Raw genomic sequence first — 20,601 nt, 5'->3', positions numbered from 1 at the left:
TGAATGAGGATACAAGATTTATGAAAGAAAGCAGTCAGACAACATAACATGCCATTTTCATCCTAATCAAAGACCTTCCATTAGCTACCTACCCCTTTTTCCAGTACCACTTTAGTACAAGCTTCAACTTACCCCAGTTAAGATTTCTCCTTGAAACTACAAGCATATACCACTTGACCTTCAATGTTAATCTCAGTGACATCCTTTCTACTTGCCTCATACTGTCTTCAGCCAACCACTTAAGAAGGATACTTGTCCTATGTTTTCCCCATCCTGAGATAATACTACACTGGAAAAGAACTCAGGGGATGGGGAGAAAAAAACATTTTAACATATTCATCTTGACCTCTTAGTATCTTTACAGAGTACCTCAGATTATGTCCTTACACCAAATTTTTTATAGCCAGCTCATACTCAAAGAAGCATTTGACAAAGGAGGACAACTTTTCAACTGGAACATCTTATGTATTCTCTGAAGAGCAAACCCATTTATGGCAATCATTGAAGAGTCAAACTTAAGACTAAACACTAAATTCTGAATTGGTGATTTTCTCATTAATGATGCCCTGAAAACAATAGCTTCATCTCTATCCTTTCCTATCTTTTGCCTCCTTCAGACACGTAATGATACAATTGCCTGTCATCAATTCCTGTTTCTCTTATGTAGTGCAGATTGGACAAAAGACACTGGACAGTGCAAATCCCATCTAGCTGCAGGGCATGTGTCCTATGAAGCAAAAAATTACCATCTTCATGAATTGACCCTTCCTAATTCTCTAAGGCAAGCTGTGTTTGAAGATGTACAGGATGAGCTAGAGGATGAGTTTTCTGCATTGCTTTTCTTGAGCATATTATATAGTGAATTCATCAACTGTCTGTACCAAGATAAAAAGATAATTAGATTACCCCAGCAGTTCAGAGCAGCTTGTATCTATCCACTGTGGTGGGACAAACAGACCTCTCTGGAGTTAAATATACACCATTATGTTTATTTACACTGAGTTCTCATTACTACAGAGGACTTCAGTAGCAGTTGTTATAAGTAGAGATTCAGGGTAAAGCACTGGTAAGGTCACTCAGTAACAGGAAAATGGATTAAGCCCTTGTTAAAATCCTCACTTAGCCTTTTGGTTTAGCCTTTTATAATTTTTCAAACTATTTCATTTAATACAACAGACTGGAAGAAGTAGTTGATGACCATAAGATATTTAATACTGAATTACAAATATTGAAGGTTCTCAGCAACTTGTGCTGTCACTTTGCATGCCTCCTGGATTTCTCTGAAACAAATATACTATTGTTTTTGCATTCATATTTGAAATTCCTTTCCAACGTATGTCTAAATCTAGTCTTCAAGCTAAAATAAAGCTGACCGGAGTGTCCTAAAAGAAGGCACATAGCTAATTAGCACAGTAAATTCTACTTAGTTCAAAGCCTTTAGAAATGGAGATGACTTTTTCCTTTCCCACTTTACATTCAGTTGAAGTCAGTGCAGGTCTACATAAAAGGCACAGCAGATAGACTGCATTTAGCAGGTCTTGGGTAAGGCTCATATTCCCTATTAAGGAAATGAGAGAATCCAAGTCAAGAGGGATTTAGAGAATCCTATGCAATTAAAGTAAATAACGCTTAAAAAACTTACGTTTTTCTGGTCTAGTAAGAAGCAGATAGTGCTTATCAGATCTCATAATTAAAGCTGCAAGAAGTCTTGTACACAGGCTTGCTGCTGAGTCATTGCTCATTTACATTTAACCTCATTAACCTGTTTAGCTAAACCTATACCAAGTTGCCAATGCATCAGTCCAGATGCAAGAGTCATTTAATTGAACTCCTTTGCTTCACCATAAGCTCAACCAAGCTGCAGATCCATCATTTCAGCTGGCATTAGTCCCTGAAAACCATGATCAAACAAGGTCTTTGCTTAACTGTATTGAACACTGAAAACTGATGCTAATTTTGCCTATAACAAATGCATTTAATTTCCTGCTTCAAAAGATGACTGAAAAAGCTTTTTAGAAGTCCATGTTAACCCGAACACACACCTTTTGTGCAAGATATTTAGCTGTAACTAGAAATACTTTATGGAGGTAATGATATAACCTGCTCAATTCCTTTGTGGCTTCTGTTCTTTTTTATATAGTTATGCTGTCATGGAACCTGGCATTCAGTATAAAGCAGCATCACTTTCTGCATATCAGGAGTAAATAGAGATAAGTTTAGCTGCATAAAAGCAGACAACATGATGCTGAAACCCCTAAAATTATTTATTTTTCCTTAAATACTTGAGTGTGGTTTTTATAAGACTATTTTAACTGCCTTACATTTCTTCAGAAAGTATAGCTGTCCTTTCCATCAAGCCCATCACTAGTCTGAAATGCTAATATAGAAAATACTGCCCATTAAAGCCTGATTTCAAGAGTATTGAAGTGTTTCGAGTATTAGATGCTGTAATAAGATCAGATCAGGTTTCTTCTACCATCTCAAAAAGAAAAAAATGTACTTAGTTACAGTAAGTAGAGATAAAATCTACAGCATCCAAGTACTCAATAAAACAGAGCAGATTGCTTTAAAATTATCTATCAGCACAGCCATTAAAAGGTCAGCTTGTTTTATGTTTAAAGAAAAAAACACATTTGAGAATTAATACAGTTTATAAAAAGCAAAATGAAGTGCTGAGAATACAAACCAATATCTGCATTTAGTTCCAGTTCAGTGGTTTACATAAGATAAAACTCTAGTACCAGAGGTCATTAAAACTACAAGTGCTTGGACAACCTTTATCTTGATTTGGAATCAGTTGCATCTATTTTCGCTCTGTGTCTAGTATCTTTAAAACCAAAATAAATTTCAGTTTTCAACATATTCTAAATGACCACAGAGCATAAAAGCAGTAGCTACAAAATTTATTTTTAGATTTCATTACCAGCTATTAAAAGTGGCAGGTATTCCAAGGCAAGCAACACAGGTCCATTTCTAAAATTGACTGCTATGACCCAGTGTATAAAGTGCTTTCACTAATGCAGCTCTTTTATTTTTGAAGTTGAACATTACAAAAGGAACATTTATTTTATAAAAACTCTAATGGCCTGACTGTACCTGTTAATAGAATTGCACTATAGCCTTCTGATCATATTAACATTCATATTTAAGAAATATCCATTAATCTTCTATTTATACGAGGCTATCGTAGGACAGCATATCAATAACTTCTCCATCTCTTTTCGATTAAGAAAGAATATGACTCAAAGATATCCAGTGCAACAATACATGTTAGTGATGGCAAACCAATGCAATCATGTACACTGGCCAGCTCTTGGGCTCAACACATTAATATACTGCTTTTAAGCATCAGCTTTGTTATCATTTATCAAAGCCAGTTAGAAAAAAAAGTATTGGAAGTACTCAAATACCAAGCACAGGTGGAATACATGAAGTTTATTTCAGTCCAGCACCAGTTCCTAGAGTTAAGCAAATTTGAAGAAACCAGACTACTTTTTATTTTCTCTGAGAAAAGTCAATGATCTTATCAATGCCAGTGAGTATAATCTCCCAGCAAATACTAAGCCAAGGTGAGGAGCTTTTTACAAGAAACAAAGACCTATACAACCCCAAGTTCTTATTTTGAAATATGAAATATTTTGCTCTCTTAAATGCTAACACAGCAGAATTTCTATTTTTAATCACAAAAAAAATGGCAGCTTAAGTATTAATTGAATTATGACACTTGCTAAAGTGAAACACTTAAAAGTCAAAGTCAAAACACTTAAAACTGCAATAAATCTAAAAGGAGCATCACAGAATAAAGGTGGATGAATTTATATAAAGTATGGAGATTAAAAGAAAAATCCATCCCCCTTGGGAAATAATACAAACCACCAGGAACAGATTAACACCTACAGACTGAATTTGAAGATGTTTGAATACAGGGGAAGTACCTTGCAAAAGAGATGACAGCCTAAGAAACTTGTAACAAAGAACCAATGGTCCAGCTGTCCTCACTAGAATCATAGAATGTCAGGTTGGAAGGGACATCAAGGATCATCTGGTCCAACCCTTGATTTTTTAAGTGAGATGTCTCAGCACCCTGTCAAGCTGAGACTTAAAACTTTGCAAAGTAGGGGAATCTATCACTTCCCCTGGGAGACTGTGCCAATGTCTGACTGTCCATCCTCATAATGAAAACTTTTCCTCTTGTATTAAATCAATCTGCCCAGGAGCACTTTGTGCCCATTACCCCTCATCTTATCCATGTGACTCATTGTAAACAGGGAGCCTCCATCTTCATTGTAGCCACACTTAAACTATTGGAATATTGTAATAAGGTCTAGTAAAAAAATTTTTTTTAAATTAAAAATTCTCTCACAATCACCCAAGTGAGAAAACCTGAGGATTTGCTAAGAGCTTCTAGAAGCAAAGTCAAAATTAAGTAGCTACAGAATACTGATAATAAGATGAATACAAACAAATACATCTTTTCTATCAATCAAATACGGTCAAGCATTTTTCTAACTATATAAATACATACATAATTGAAATTCTCATTATGCAGAAAACCTCAAAGTTTGGCAGAGTAAGAACAATAGACAGCTTCAGCCTGAAAAAATCTGGACCATTTTAAGAGCCATATCTTTTGCTGAGATCAATTTTTCAAACAAGATATTAAAAAAAAAAATAAAATCAATGTGACCTCAAACAGAAGTATCAGTATTACAATAGCAATAGTGCAATAGTACAATAGTAATAGCAATAGTAATATAGCATAATATAAAAAAGTAATAGCAACAGTACAATAGCTAGTGCTATTCAAACTGTGCAAGAATTATTTATATGCAGAGAGGAAGGAAAGGGAAAGACAACACTGTAAAAACCAAATCTAGTCTGATTTCTTTTTTTTTTTTAATAAAACCAGGCTAAAACTCATTCCTAGCTTTAGCAAGTTTCACTGAGGAATAAAAATCAAATAAAAAATTACCATTCCCTCAAAAAATCCAACATTAAGGTCTGCATGGATAGGAAGTTCCACGACTATCCATCTGCTTGCAAGATGCACTACGCACAGCTCCAGAATATCCAGAACATATCTTCTGCCTAAATAACTGGTCAAAAAGGGATGGCTAATAACACAGATGAGCAAGACCAATGCTGGAAATCATAGGTCATGATAGATTGGAAAAATTACAGGAAGAGCCTAAGACACCAAGTTCCACCAGTGCTGTTGCTCAAGGAACAGCCCCTACTTATATCTGAATAAAAACTGCTGAATTCTCTTAGGAATCTCTGACATTGCAATAAGAAGTTCAGATCCTAATTTTCCTGAATACACTGCATATTTGTATAAGTATATGAATTCAAGTGACATTCCAAATACTATTCTGAGTGTTTACTTTTAAGGTCTTCTACATACACCTAAGAGCAAGTGGAAGATTTTAAAATCAATTAGAATGCATGGTTGCATGTAGTTTCTACTAAAAATAGTAATTTCTTAAAATGAATTAGGTAGGCTGTAAGCAAGCTGTTTTCTGGACATAGCTGTGTATAAAAGCTTCAAGTTAGAACAAAGTCTCTCCAAAGCCATGAAAAGACAGAATGCTTTATTACAGAAAATCATGCACATATGCAAAGGAAAGAAGAAATTAGTTTCTTACCTTCAGGTGCATCTGCATCACAGTCTTTAGATACAAATGTTGTCACATTCCTTGGCTGGCCATCAACTGTCTTATTACTCTGCATTATAAATATGGAAAATCAGTACACTAGTCTACCAGTAGTGCTCTTCCATACACAGTTAGCTTCTGAAACAAACATCTCCCAATAAATCTTTAATTTTATAAAAAAGGCTTTGACAAATCGCTTACAATATTTAAAAGGACTAAAGTGGTTTTTGAACAGTTTGTACAGAGGAATTCTAAGTGGTACAAAAAGAACATTTCTAAATATGCTTTCATTTAAAAAAAGTAATAGCTTGTGTTTTTTGAAGATTTGTGAAGAAACTATGTCTGAAATTAAACCTTTTAACAAAACATAAAATGAACTTGGAATGCAGCTTTGGTGATGAAGACACAATGGAAGTGTTAGACTTGCATAATGCTACTGAACTCTATTTACTTTTGGTCTAAAAGCCATATATACACACACACACACACACACACGTGTGTGTGTGTATATATGATTTAGTATCCAATATACTTAAGATAGCCAGAGTAAAAGACAACAAATTATGCTGAAGTGAACTACTTAATACCCAAATATTCCTCTTTAAATGTCTCAAGTCTTCACAAAACTTGCCCTTTCAGAGACTACATGAACTCTGTGTACCACACTTTTAAATAGTCAGAGAGTAATTTTAACAGAATTCAATGTAAATCCTTTGTATTTCAGTGATTTCTTCCCACACTAACCCACCTTAAATGGTCTCATATCTACTGTACTTAACTTCACCCCCATCACTTCCTAAACAGAAATCCCCCAAAAAACCCAAACCAAACACACACACAAAAAAAAACCAAACCAAACCAAACCAAAGAAACAAAAAAACCCCCAAACCTTTATAAAGTCAATATCTGTTCTCCTTCTGGCTGAAGAAAACCTGCCCCTTAAAACCCACCAGAAATCAGTATAAGATGGCACATAAAACCAAGTGTTTCTCTGACAACATAATTGACGAAGTTCATCTCTATTGAGTAAATTCAGCTTTCACTCTGAACATTCAAGGAAAACAACCAAGTACCTACCCAAAAAAGCGCAACAGTTTATAAGAACACTTAAATTCATCATGGAAGCATAGAAATCACTACTGCCTTAGAAGAAATTAATCCAAAAGGAATATGACTAGGCACAGAAATCGGGAGATAAATTGGAACCAAAAATAAAAGAACAATGTGCAGAAACAAGCAATAAGATGAGAACACATTACATGCAATTTCAACTATGTAGTGCACGTTTAGCAGGAGTCCAGCTCCAGGAGGTACTCCTGTTGGCTGTCAAGCTTACACTGCTCAATCATAGAGATTAGAGATAGTCTTTCAAAAAAACAGCATTATATTCTGTACAGTTATACTGAGGAATACAAAAAAAGCACAGAACAATAAAAACCTTGCCATTTCAGAATGTCTTCTTCTTTACCTTTATTCATTTTGATTTTAAAATAGGAGGAATTTAAAATACAACACATAACAATAGCCAGACTGCAGGTTTCCTTTGATAGCAGCTCTGCTATTTTCCAGGTCTGAATAATTCTTGTTCTTCATGAACACTCCTGTAATTTAAGACTTCTGACATATCTGGATTCAACTGTAAATGGTTTCCATAAGCTCAAGGCACTGGAATGTACCTTAAAGTCATAAAACCAGCTTCCTCTAGCAATCCTTTCTTCTCTCCTAACACAAGTTAAAACCTTTTAAAGGTCCACTGAAAGTTTTCTACCTTTTCACAAAACAGACACGAAAAATCAAACTTATTTGAAATCAGATATGTAAATTAAAGCATTTCATGGTATTAACCCTTCCTAACAGAAATTAAGAACATTTACCATGCTGAGAAGAATGATCTCAAAATTATCAGATGAAAATAACTTTCATTTTTACCTAGCCAGAATTTCTAACATCCAAATTTAAAGATCCTTAATATATTAGCAGTACTACACAAAGCAAACCACATCTATTAAACAAAGCATATGTAGTATTACACAAAGCTAGAGTAAGTAAGTTTCTACTTACATTAAAGCATTAACTAACAAAATTTATGGTGAGACGTAGCAAGAGTTCACCCACTGAACGAAATTAGGATGCTGCCTGCCATTTTATTCACAAAGCAAAGAGTCTTTATTATTTATTTTTCAATCTTTTGTGCTGTTTGCAAGCTATATCATGACAGATTATTTTATCAGGTCACTGAAAGGTTTTAAGACCAGTTTGATATGATTCTTAATTAAATTGAAAGGTCCTTTCTACCTCCCCACATGCAATGGTTCTGCACTGTAATTAAAAACATGCAATGAGTCTACAATATAAGAAAAAAAAACAAAACCCAAACAAAAGCAAGCTGTCTTGCAGGGACTTGAGCTCATAATTGATTCAGATATAGTTATATGATGTTCTAGACTACCTACATAGTATGTAATCACGGCAACAGTATACAAACTTACCATAGAAGCAAATCACTTTACTAAACTGATTTTCAGCTTAGTTTCCTGCTGCTACTACCCTAATTCTGGCAAGTTAAGCTAATTTATACATGCCTAAGAATGTTTATTTCGTATTAGCTATGTCTAGCATAAAATTAATAAAAATGCATTAAATCTCCTAAGCAGCAAATATTCAAGTCCTCAACAGTGATTCTATTGCTGTGCTCAGTGGTATCAGGATGACCAGCTTCCCATTACCAGACAATTTAGATGTAAAGACAGCAGAAAAGTAGCATTTATTAAATGCTTCAATTCCTGCAGTGACAATTCTACAACATCCACTTGGCCCATTCAGATTCCTCTTCTCTATCATGTTTAACACACTGCTTCAGTGTCTCCTGGTAGTCCTTTTGCTCAAAGTATTCTGCATCTAATCTTTTCAAACTGAAAGAAATAATAGGCTGCATATACAGTTTATTAAATATTTTTAGCTGAAGGTTGATGGGTGATTGCCTTTTTTAAAGCAGTGAGTTCTCCAACCCAGAGGCATAGCCTTCTGCAAAACTAACAGAAGTATTCCAAATGCTCAGAGCAGCACCCAATTACTTCAGTCTCATTTAAACCTCTCCATCCAGCCACTCTGGCTCAGCTGTTTTCTCTTTGTTAAACTTAACAGTTTTAACCCCACACAGTGCACCAAGATACCTGGATTTTTATTGTGCCTGAACCTGAGTAAATGTTCATAATCTGGTTAGTTGTCTAAATTTGCAAGATCAGAGCTAGCAAAGCCTACTCCTTGTAGGATACCAAATCAAGGCAAACAGCTGTGCATAAAACCCCTCAAGATGCATGTGATGTGTATCTTCAAACTTCCACATAAATACACAGGCCTCCACTCAAATTAAGATGAAATAAAAGAACTGAAGACTTCAGGTACAGAAGATGAGACTTAAAAACCCCAAAGTCTTGAATTACACAAAAGTGATGTAACAAAACCAGAGGCAAATCTTAACTAAATTTTATAGAAGAGGGCTTGGACTTCAGCTCTGTCAGGGGAGGTTTGGGTTAGATATTAGGAAAAAATTATTTACAGAGAGGGTGATCAGACATTGGAATGGGCTGCCCAGAGAGGTGGTGGATTCTCCATCCCTGGATGTTTTTAAAAAGAGACTGATGTGGCACTCAGTGCCATGATCTAATAACCATAGTGGTAGTGGATTAAGGGTTGGACTTTATGATCTCAGAGGTCCTTTTCAACACAGATGATTCTGTGATTTTATAGAACAAGAACGTCAAGAGTTTCACGAAGTTGGACAGTCCAAAATGTCTGAAATGTGATTTATCACCACATTCAGCTTTGTTCTGATTATCATCCTCCACTGTATTTTGTCATTTCTCACACATACGTGCATAGAAGCTACCAACTAGAAAACAACATTAGTGTGTAAATCAGTCTATAGACTGAAAGTAAAGGTAATCCTCACTGCAGTCACTCAGCAACTTAAGTTGCTGTACAACCAGTACAAAAACTAGTGGAAGATAGCAGCTGTCTTATTTTGATAAGCGAAGCCCTAGTCAAAGTTAAACACTGTCTGAAGAGGAACTAGAAATTAAGTTGTATTATATATAGTATGATCACTTTCTGGCTTGTGTATTAACAGGAGACCTCATAGTTTAAAGAATATGGCTACAAAATAAATACAGAGAACAGGCCTGGATTTAAAGGTTAGTGCAAGCAGTATACTTTTGATACACTAGTCAAACTTACTTCTAAAGAAAGAATTACATCTCACCTGTACCAAGTATTTCTGGCTTCCATACATTACGTACTGAGGGGCAAGACTGTAGATCATGTAACTTGTATGAAGAACTATCAACAGAAGTATCATACAGAGAAACAACAGTGCTTGAGGTCGTGTTTTTCCTCGTCTGATTTTATAAAGCTAAAACCAGAAAACATACAAACATTAATAACTTAAAATCTTATTTTCCCCTCGAAGACATTTAAAATCCTCTTTAATCCAAGTAACAGCTTTAATTCCACTGCAAAAAGCAGGCAACTCCTAAAGTTATCATCTAAAAACTTATTTCCAATGATGCAAAGCAGTTTTTACGGGGTATTTACCTGAATTTCAAAGCACAGCTACTTAGCCAAATGAATTGGTTTTTGTATTAATGACCTAGAACACTTACAAACCAGCAGTTAGCAGCCACACTTAAATGGTGTTTGCTATTACTGGTGAGCATACTGTGCCTTGGTTTGTCTAAGAATATTGGGATCCTTCTGTCAAGGTGAAGCATCACCTATCACCACACCTGTATTCAGATCTAGAAACAGGGGAGGGAGTCATGAGAGAGAATTTACAGGCTCAGAGAAAACTTGTATACCACATGGTGGCATCTTTCCCACTGTAGGGAACAAGACTCCCACTGTAGGGAACAAATACCGCTCCACTCTGTAATCCCCAAAGGCTCAACCTGAGTACCACATTGGGGTAATGAAGCTTGTAGCTTAAGTAAATGATGGAAGATGAAAGCCAGCTAATCTTATAACTCATTGCAAGAACTCAGGGTCACTGTTCACAACTTTGTGGTGTCACTGCATGAAAGGGTGATGGTACTGAGGGGAAAGTAGGCACAGAAGCAGGGAAATATTTAACTAAGGCATGAATAGCATACTGCTGGATACAAAGCTGCTTTTTCCAATCCAGTAATATGCTATTTGCATCATATTTAAATATGCCATATCCTCACTACTGCTTTAGTTTTGCTTTCCTTATGAAGCTAAAGGAAGTCAAGGACTACTAACTGTATACACATTTCAGACTTGGACTATAGAATTCAGCAATACTTCCAGTATATCAGATTCATATGGCTTTACCTTGCAAAAGCCAGAAGCCAAAGTGCCATTGACTGAACACTGGAAAGAGTCAGCTGGCTGCACTGCTTAAAGTAGAATATCAGTTTTGGTCTGACAGCTTAGCAAAACTGAATACATTGCAAAACCAGTAAAAATTGTACAACAGACTTCTAATATTCATGAGGCATACAGACAATGTTATTTGCAACACCCACAATTTATGAGCAATTCATAAATAATGCATACTTAAATACATTCAATATCACACATGTGCTAAACACCCTACTGAGTATTAGAAACTAAATTCTTAACGCATATTTACCCTTGTCCAGAAGAACCATATACCCATATTTCGAATCCCTGCCATTGATGTGAAGATAAAGTACATAACAATAGTTGTAATAAGAATATAATCAAGTGGAAATACCTAAAACAAGAACACAGCAGTTAGAAAATAACACAGTAAGAAAATTTTCAGTTTCAAAAATAGCCTCTTTCCACGCTAAGTTTAATAAGTACTTTCTACCTATAGCATCTGAGATAGTAAGAGTACTTCCATTTAAAGATTTTTTTTATAGCTGACTCCAAAAGCTGCTAATAGAGCTTGTACAATTAGTTTGTGAAAGCAACCAAGCATTTTCCTTAATTTAAAAGCTTGCCTTAATTTTGAATTCTTAGAATTAAGTATTCCTTGGCTTAAAAATGTATGTTCTAAGAGCTTATCTAAAAGGAAGTTCACAGCAGAAACAATCATCTTAGGACTATATAAACTATTTGTGAACATTTCTGAACATATTTGTATACAAAACTTGATTTTTTTTATTTGCAGTAATAACAGCTTAAGCTAATACTTCAGCTGAACACTACTTTTCTCAGTAAACTGTGATCTTAGGTATTCAATAGTTTCAGAAGCCATGGGGAAGTAAACCATTGTACCAACCAATTACACCAGGATTATGCGAAGAACTCTACTAGGGGAAGTAAAGCACTAAGTTAGATTAAGGATTTCTTTTTCAATAACTGATTGCCTAATTTACATGCAGCCTTGATGCCTTCCAACCCTACTGAAGTTACCACATGCTTGTTCTTATGTAGTGCTTGTTTCAAAGACTAATGCATTATGGTAACATACAATACAGAGTGCAATATATCTTTTAAGTAGGCAGTAAGTACAATAAGAAGTGTAAAAGTGCATTTACTTCACTTATGTGGGGGTAGACCATAAAATACACAAACAACTATGGCATGGGAGTTGCTTTTACTCTGTGTGTGATTAACACAAATGATGTAGTTCTTCATTATTATGTCCTCACCAGATAAAAGCTAGTTACAAGCACCCTCTTTCTCCAGCATCTGCTTCCATCCACCCAAGATTTTTGTATCAGTATCTAATAACTAAAATATTGTCCACAAATAAGCTGCTTTGTTGTCTCGCTTTACCAGAACACACATGTAGACAACTGTTTTAATGAATCACTTGGGGAGAAGTTTGATTTGCCTTTTGACAGCCTAGCAGAAAGCAGAGGGCATCCTTACATATTTTTATCAATTTTTTTTTACTTACTGTTTGAAGAACAGGTAACAGCATATTCAATGGATTGGTCAGATTAGTTCCTAAAATTATAAACCCTGAGTCAAAGCCAGCTGAATGAAGAGCTTTGTCCAAACTGCAATAATTAAGAAAAACCCAGTAAGTACTATGGTTCTCTCAGAGCTTTATCTTCAATTTAATTTAGAAAGGAAACAAAAAAAAGAGATGAACTAAGTCCAGAGACTGACAGCTTTTTCACATCTGTATGGACAGATACTTTGTTTTACCACACTCCCTGCACTTGTCCTGTGAAAAGGTATATTGATTTCAGCATCTCCTTGGCATTTCAGCTTTTCCCTAGTTTGGATCATTGTGTTTATTTGCCTGGTCTGAAGAACTAAAAAATGCCAGCATTTGAAACCTCTTGTTAGTGTCAATCTCCATTTAAATCCACCAGATTTGCAGCTGGCTATATTGTTTTCAACACCAAACAGTTACACAATATTAATGTTACACAATGCACATCATGATGGATTATGCATGTCATTTAATGCAATAATCACTTGTTACCCAGCCTAAGGAGTACCTCTACGCATTGAGATTCATTCAAGCAACCAGAATACTTCTGCAGTCTGAATTAAACTTCCTTAACCTATATGCTTAATTCCTCTGCTGAATCAGAACACTTTTTCAGCAGCATAAAGTCAATCAAGCTGAACCATACCCTTTGAATCTGTCTTGGTACATTTTGTTCAGTTTCAGTATATGCCATTATATTGAGAAAAGCAGCTCTAGTTACAGAAATGTAACATAGCAGTGGAGTGGGCTGACTTGAAGCAAACCACCTCTGATTTTTATTAGAGCAGAAACTATGTAGTTTAAGTGGTTGTGAAAAACGCTGAAATGTACTTACTTTGACAAGAACAGAGAGACAGTGAAGAGCAGTGCCACAATGATGAAGAACACTCCCCACACAATCTAGAAGTAAAAATTTATTACATTTAACTGAAAGTGCTTGCAGTTGATACAAAAAGTGAAGTCTTGTTTAAATTTCAATAAAGGACCAATGATATTGTGTCACCTCAGAGCTCAAACACACTCGAAACAAACTTCTTGGTAACTACTTGAGAGAAGTGCTAAGAAAATATTTACTCTGTTAAACAGGATTTATGTCAAGCATTTTAAAATTTTTTCATCTCATATAACAACCTTTTCACATGGTACAGACAGTGAGTTCAGAAACAAGCACTGAAGTACATCATGTGCTATACAGTGCAATACCACAGTCTACCTAAAAGTGAAAAGTTTAAGAACACAGATGAGATATCAAATTAATACAGAATTTAGCAGAACACACAATCTGTACTTTCTGTATTACATGGAAACCTTTACATATATGGGTACATTTGGGTTTAATTAATGGAAATTAGTGTGCTCAACTTCAAACAGGAAGCGACCTGTGCATTGCTTACAAGGAACATGTCAGCTTTCTCTAGAGAACACTCCCTTTCACAGCATTTTTTGGAAACACTCAGTGATTAAATCACTTGGAGGGAGTGATGTAGAACTCAAATAACTAAGCCCAAGTTCCAGGACTACTTTTTTCTTACCTCTGCCTGCAAGTCCTTTTGGTTAGTCATCACTAGAGTATTCCCACTTTCACAGTTCAAGCATCAATTTTTGAAATATTTTGACTCAAAGTTTTAAGTCACGTAGAAATTTAACTTTTAATTGATGTGAAAATTTGAGAATTTAAGAAAACAAGTAGTAGCAAGACTATTTGAGTTTCAAAAAGCCTAAGTGCTACTTAAATACTACTATTCTCAAACACTATTAATCCATAAGTAATTTAGTAAGATTAAGTTCCGATGACCACATCACAACAACCAGATAAAGGCCTCTTCTGGAGAAGGTTCTAGAAGACTTTTCAAATCCCTTTAGCTCCACCACATAATTTGCCTCACTACCTTCTTTTGTGCTGCATAACCTACTCAATAATTTGAAAAAAAGGTGTAACAGCTGTGGTTAGTTAGCAAGCAAGTCAGAAGCATAGATAAGTACAGGTTAAAGCTTTTAGCAACTACTATGCTTAGCAGATACTGCCATTGTTTTTAAACAGAAAAAGCAACACATGGCTTTTAAGATTTTGCACATTAAAACAGAGCCACCTGATGTGCAAAATAAGAACAGAATTTCTTCTCTAAGCCAAGGTGGTATATGAAATGCTAAAGTAAGTTTCCTAGGAGTAAAAAAGATTTTGTAGGCCAACCATAGTAGCAGCTTAGCTTGGTTTGTGCATTTAGACTTTTCAGGTTTTAAGGACCAGATTACAATAAGCAAACAGCTTATCAAACAAGAAGATTTAGTCCCTGAATATTAAAAAAACATATGAAAAGATCAAATTTATTTAAACAGGGAGAATTCAGGCAACTTAGCAATAAGTTTAGAAAACTAAAAGTAACATAGTGATACCTGTATGTTCCATTTTCCCATTTCCTTTTCATTGTTTATCTTTGGAGGAAGAAGCCACCTGGTTTTAAAGTTACCTTAGTTTCTTTCAGTTCTTCTAAAAATTATCTGAATTAAGGTCAGTTCAGAGAAATAAAATGGCTCCTTAAGATCTTGATTAAAACACAAGAAAGTTGTTTTTATTATGCTTACCAAAAACACCACTCAAGCCAGGGATTTAATTCTTCAAGCTTTCCTCAACAAGAACATACTACTGATCATTCTGGGCTACAAGCTAGTTCAGAAAATCATTCTCCACTTCTATGGCAGGTTTTCTCCCTCAAGATCTTTTCACTGGGGAAAGGGAGGAGGGGGGGGGGTGTGTGTTAAGTGATGCCACACCAAAGTGAACTCAGATATCAATGCCATTCAGTTACAACACCAAGCTCACTTTATTTTCCTAGGGACCTCAGTCCGGGAATATGCTCAGAGAAGAATGCTGAACTCCCCCAAAGAGCAACATTTTCAGATTGAGACAACCTACAGACTTATTTCAAAATTCTATACACAGGTACCCCCAAATGAAGACAATACATGGTTTTGTACACAAATGAGGGAGGATCATAGCTACTTCAATTTAATCAACTTACAACATGTCTCAGAGCCACCTTGAAAAGTTTAAGAACTTTATTACAGCTAAGTAGAGATATTCAGAGTTACAGTGCTATTATTGTTTCTTAAACTCTGAAAATCAGCTTCCATGTGCAAGCTCAAACATGTCATTAGAATAACACTTAAAAACCAATTCAAACTATGTAGGTCTTGTCAGATAGATTTAGAAACCAACATCAACTTGGCCATTTCTATTTATTTAAGTGCCCTAAGATTTTTATTTCTCCACAGCAAACTAACACTAGCCTTGCACAAAATAGATGTTTTAAAGAATTAAGTCTAAAAGGATTAGTTCATTACCTCCTATGAACTATGGCAAATAGACAGGTCTCCATACCTCCTTTGGAACATGATTGTCTTCTATATGTAGTAGGTAAGTGGTTGAAAAAGCCTTTTTCCCATTTTAGCCTCTACTTCAGTCACATTAAGTATAAAACTAAAGGCTAATATTAAGATCTTCATTCCTCCTTAGTTTATCCTGTACTTCCACAGTGCTAGTATGACTACTGAACCATAAATGATTTGCAATTAATATCAGCCTACCTTTATAAAATTTCAGAGCATCAGTTGACTTAGGCCCTTCATGAAAAATATCCTTGTGTTCTTCCTAGACTCTCATACCTTAATTGATTAGACTGCCCCCTCATTTTTAGTCTATTAAAAAAACTTGGCCACTCCTATTTTAAATGCAAAACAATGTTATTTCCTACTCCCTAGTCCTTTTGAAGGCAGGACCTCAATGAAATCATAGCTCAAGCTATGTTAAATCCTCCACTACAATCAGTTTGAACTGCTCTACTGCCAGGTCGCTTCCTCATATCCCTCAGCTACAAAACACAGATCCCATACCCACCTGTATTCAATCATTGGTGACAGAACAGGTTTCAGAGCTGCTGCCTGAAAGTCACCTGCATGACTGTGATCACATAAGTGTCTGCTTGGTTTTTTTAATTTACAGCCTGTGGTACAGGCATTCAAGTGACTGCCAAAAACCATTGAACTATGTTTTTGTGCAATGCTGCATACATTAATACTGAAATAATACCTAATAATACAACTTACACTGCTGCCTGAATTTACTTCCTTTAGCATCTTAACATAAAGCCTCCACACAGGCAAGTAAGTAGATAAAATGGAAAATGGTAAGACCCGGTTTAAAGCTTTGTTTCCTCTTTGGACATCTGGGATTCAAAGGTGTGGGCTCAGCAAAAAAACCAGGACAAAAATGTCATACATTTTTCATTAGTGAAAATGGAAGCATGCTAGTTAAGTCATAGGGGAAAGCTGAACTGCATTTCAGTTTAATAGGTCAGGCCAAATGACCAAAATATTCAATCAATTACTGCATTTTTCCACTGCTACTGCACACAAGCTGGTAACTCTGAATTCCTTAACACTCCTCTGATCCCTGCATCATCTTTTTTTTTTATTTATTCAGAGAGCTCTTTGCCTCCTCTTTCTACTCTCAGCTTTCAGTAATGCTAAGCTTTTTCATCTATGCATAATTCCATAATATAATGATGGAATTTAGGAAGTATGGCATGATCCACAAACTTTGGTGGTGCTTAAAAAAATTTCAATACTAACTTCTGAAAATTGTTAGGATCTGCCAGCATGGCCCTTATCCAAGCAATTACCTAGCACTTTGCCTTTTTCAGCTCTCTCCAAAGAACAGAGGGAGAGAGGATGAAGAGAAACACCTTAGCCCTCCAGCCTCAAGACAGCATGAACTGAAGGCCTTCAGCAGCACACGGAGACTGATACATTTACATAAAGACCTTATTATCCTTAAGATTAGACAAGCAAACAGCTTAGCTCTCCCTTGCTGGAGTTCAAGTGTACCACTCTTTATTTATCAAGAGAACACTACACTCTCTGTAGTACCTTCCATGTATTTGGAGTGATGTCAATACCCTCAAGCCCCTACTTGAGCTAAGCCACACGAGCATGCTGTGCTCACCTAAGGCTCATTCTTCAAAATGGAGCACTTCACTTTCTTGTATTACCCATCTGAAGCTTATTTCCAGTTGGTTCACAGCTGTATTGAAGTACCCTATGAAAAACTGATGCAATACTCTAACCTTAGACAGTTTATGTCTATCCCTAGAGTATGACATTTCTCATGCCCCTAAGAGTAACATATGAAAGTGTGCAAAACCCTAAAGACAGGACAAGCAGTACATCTGCTGTCTAGAGGAGAAGTTAAATTTTCTAGAAAGAAGTTACTTATTTGACAGTATTGACAACCCATTAATAATTAATTAACCATTATTAATTAACCATTAATAATTTCCTTGAGATCTTCTAAGTATGCTGCTTTTGACTAAACTGAAAAATTGACAGCTTCATCCTTGAGTTTGATTTAGCTTTGAGGTAAAACAAGTGTTCTCAAAATTTACTTTTCTCCATGTCAAAGAAAGCTTACTCATTAGAGAAAAAGGGTTTAACAAGTCACATGCTGATACTATTTCAAAGTAAGAATTGAAGCAGGAATCCAGGAGGACAAAATGCAAAGACAGTAAGACCACAGAAGTAGGAATGTAGCCACTGAGTTAACACTGTAAAAGACCACCAAGACTAAGTATTATTCCTAAACCTGCTATTCAGTTTTGTCCCATTTTGTCTGACTCCCTTAAAACTGACCACCCCAAACAAAAAGCAGGAAAAGTATTTTCCATATCTAGTATTTGCCTCACAACAAATGGAAGTTCTCTTGAAGTCTGAGAAACTCTTGAACAATAACATACAAGTTGAGCTCAAGTTAAAAGTGTAATAAAAGCAATAAGCAAAGCTCCAAAATATTTTCTGCACTTCTAAGATGATCAGAAGTATTATATACAGATATTAAAAGACTTCCTTTTGATAAAACCCACTAACTGAAGTTATATACATGCAAAGAAAACTAAAATGCTAATTAAGTAGCAGTAAAACAGTCCTGCAAGAGTTAAGATATTATTAATTAGATGATACATGCTTTCACCTTCACAGGACATCAAGGAAAAGTCAAAGTGAACAAATTTTGTAACATTCTTCATAGCCCTACTCTAAGTGAAAGTATGCCAGGAAAAACTGTCCACCTGCAACTCCCCTTTAGTCTGCAGTTCTTAAGGCAAAAATTCAGTGACCTCTTACAGAGACAATAAAAAGCATTCAAACCAAGAATAGAGAGATACTGGAATACCACACTGTGTGTACACGATAATACCTAAGCAACTAATGGTATTGTACACTATTCTATGAAGAAGCTATGAGCTGCTGAAGCACTACAAACAGATACAGGCAATGCATCTATCACAGTTAAGGTTCATGTGAAAATTTTAAAACTACAGAAGCTATTTTGGTTCAAAGGAGGAAACCAAACTTTCAAAGTGAATAGTTACAAGTATTTGTCCTTTAAAGAAAGGGCTAAGTTTAGATTTCTAATGTATCATAAAGGTAAATCGACTAAGAATTACACAGTGCAAGATTATGTTCAACTGCAATTTTAGCCGATTTTCACTGGTACTCAGGATTAACAGTAGCAATGATGCTAGAGGCATTCAGCTTTTCAAAACACAGGCTACAGTTTAAAGTAATGCTAATGGGTTTTTCCTACATCTAGTTGGCAAAAAAAATTATGGCAATTCTGTTCCACAGATGTACTGTTTTTTAAAACAGTATCTACTAAAATCAAAGTGCCAAGATCAAAAAGAGACCACGATCAAAGCTTTGCCCTACTAACAGTTTCCTTTGCACTGGTTAAGTATCAAGATGCAAGTTCTACACAGCTAGCTTACTGATTAAGTAATTACTTAGCAAGATCCTCACTCCAAATCAAATTCTCTCTCTTCTACTGGACACATGTAATTCAGATTAATCTGAGCTACCTGACAGCTACAGAATTCTTCCTTCCCATTTTCACCCACCTGAGAAAACAAGTTACTCAGGTTTTCTATAACCACTGGCACTATAACAGATTAGCTAGAAATTGCTCCTTTTCAGTCATACTTCAGGCAAAGTTTTTTAAGACCTCAGAGATTGCTCAAGGGCTGTCATTGTGTGGTAGAAAAATTAAAAATTAAATAATTGATATTCAGGATGGCAATAGATGAAGTTTATCTTTGGTTTATGTGGGGGGAAGAAAGATGGAAGTTATTCCAACGTATGTCTCAAAAAGGGAGAAAACCTTACCTTTAGAGGTCTGATAGCTTCACAGAACTTTGTGCACCAGCTTTTCTCAATAGATTCCAGGTGCCTCTCTCTTCTCCGAAGTGTCCTTAGTCTCTCTTCCAGTTGTTGCACACTCCGCCTGTCCCGTGACGACAGGGGCCGACCATCTCTGCACTGGTTACCAAAAAAGAGTGCAAGTGACCAAGGGTCATTGAATCCATAAAATAGACTTGATACCAAGTTTAATGAGTTACACCAACTCAAAAAACCAAAGAATTCACACTGTTTCTCAGAGGGTGAAGTGCAAAAGTCAAGCTGCAACAAGGGGAATTCCTACTCAGTCACAAAAAGCACTTCACAATGGGAACAGTCAAAAATGTGAATAGGATAGGCAGCTACTATGGACAGATATGCTTAAAATGCCCAGGTGTGATTCCAGTAACCTGATCTAACCTGAAAGTGGTACTTGCTTTGTTCAAAGGGTTGAACCTGATGACCTTCAGAGATCCCTTCCAATCAAATCCATGACTATGCCAGTATATTAAGCTTGGCATCTCTATTTTCTTTTCAGCATTCTCCTACAGGTACCCAACTATGTTTCTTGTACTTGGAAGAGAAAGATGACTCACTGTTCGAAAAGTTAAAGTTTCAGAAATCCAAACAAGAGGCAACATTACTACAAGAATTAGTTGAGTGTTTCAGATAAGCATAACCAAACAATTAAGAACATACTTTAAGCCTCTAAATACTGAGCAGGTGCCATTGCACTCTGTAAATCAAGTAGCACAAACTTAATTTCAGTTTTATACTAACAAGTAA

At 35.8% G+C, this 20,601-nt stretch overlaps 1 protein-coding gene across 1 annotated transcript in view; it reads right to left on the bottom strand.

Annotated features, from left to right (window-relative positions):
* Positions 1-20,601, bottom strand: part of LMBRD1 (LMBR1 domain containing 1) — a 72,023-nt gene that overhangs the window by 7,539 nt on the left and 43,883 nt on the right. Inside the window, exons 9-14 of the mRNA XM_008502297.2 lie at positions 19,804-19,956; positions 13,427-13,491; positions 12,547-12,649; positions 11,305-11,409; positions 9,916-10,065; positions 5,646-5,724 (exon numbers count right to left, since the gene is read on the bottom strand). Coding sequence (XP_008500519.1) covers positions 5,646-5,724; positions 9,916-10,065; positions 11,305-11,409; positions 12,547-12,649; positions 13,427-13,491; positions 19,804-19,956 — 655 coding nt within the window. The remainder of the gene's footprint in view (positions 1-5,645; positions 5,725-9,915; positions 10,066-11,304; positions 11,410-12,546; positions 12,650-13,426; positions 13,492-19,803; positions 19,957-20,601) is intronic.

This window comes from Calypte anna, chromosome 3, assembly GCF_003957555.1.
Source record: "Calypte anna isolate BGI_N300 chromosome 3, bCalAnn1_v1.p, whole genome shotgun sequence".
NCBI lineage: Eukaryota > Metazoa > Chordata > Aves > Apodiformes > Trochilidae > Calypte > Calypte anna.
The sequence above is the reverse complement of the archived record's forward strand: the minus strand, read 5'-3'. Positions and strand labels throughout refer to the sequence as shown.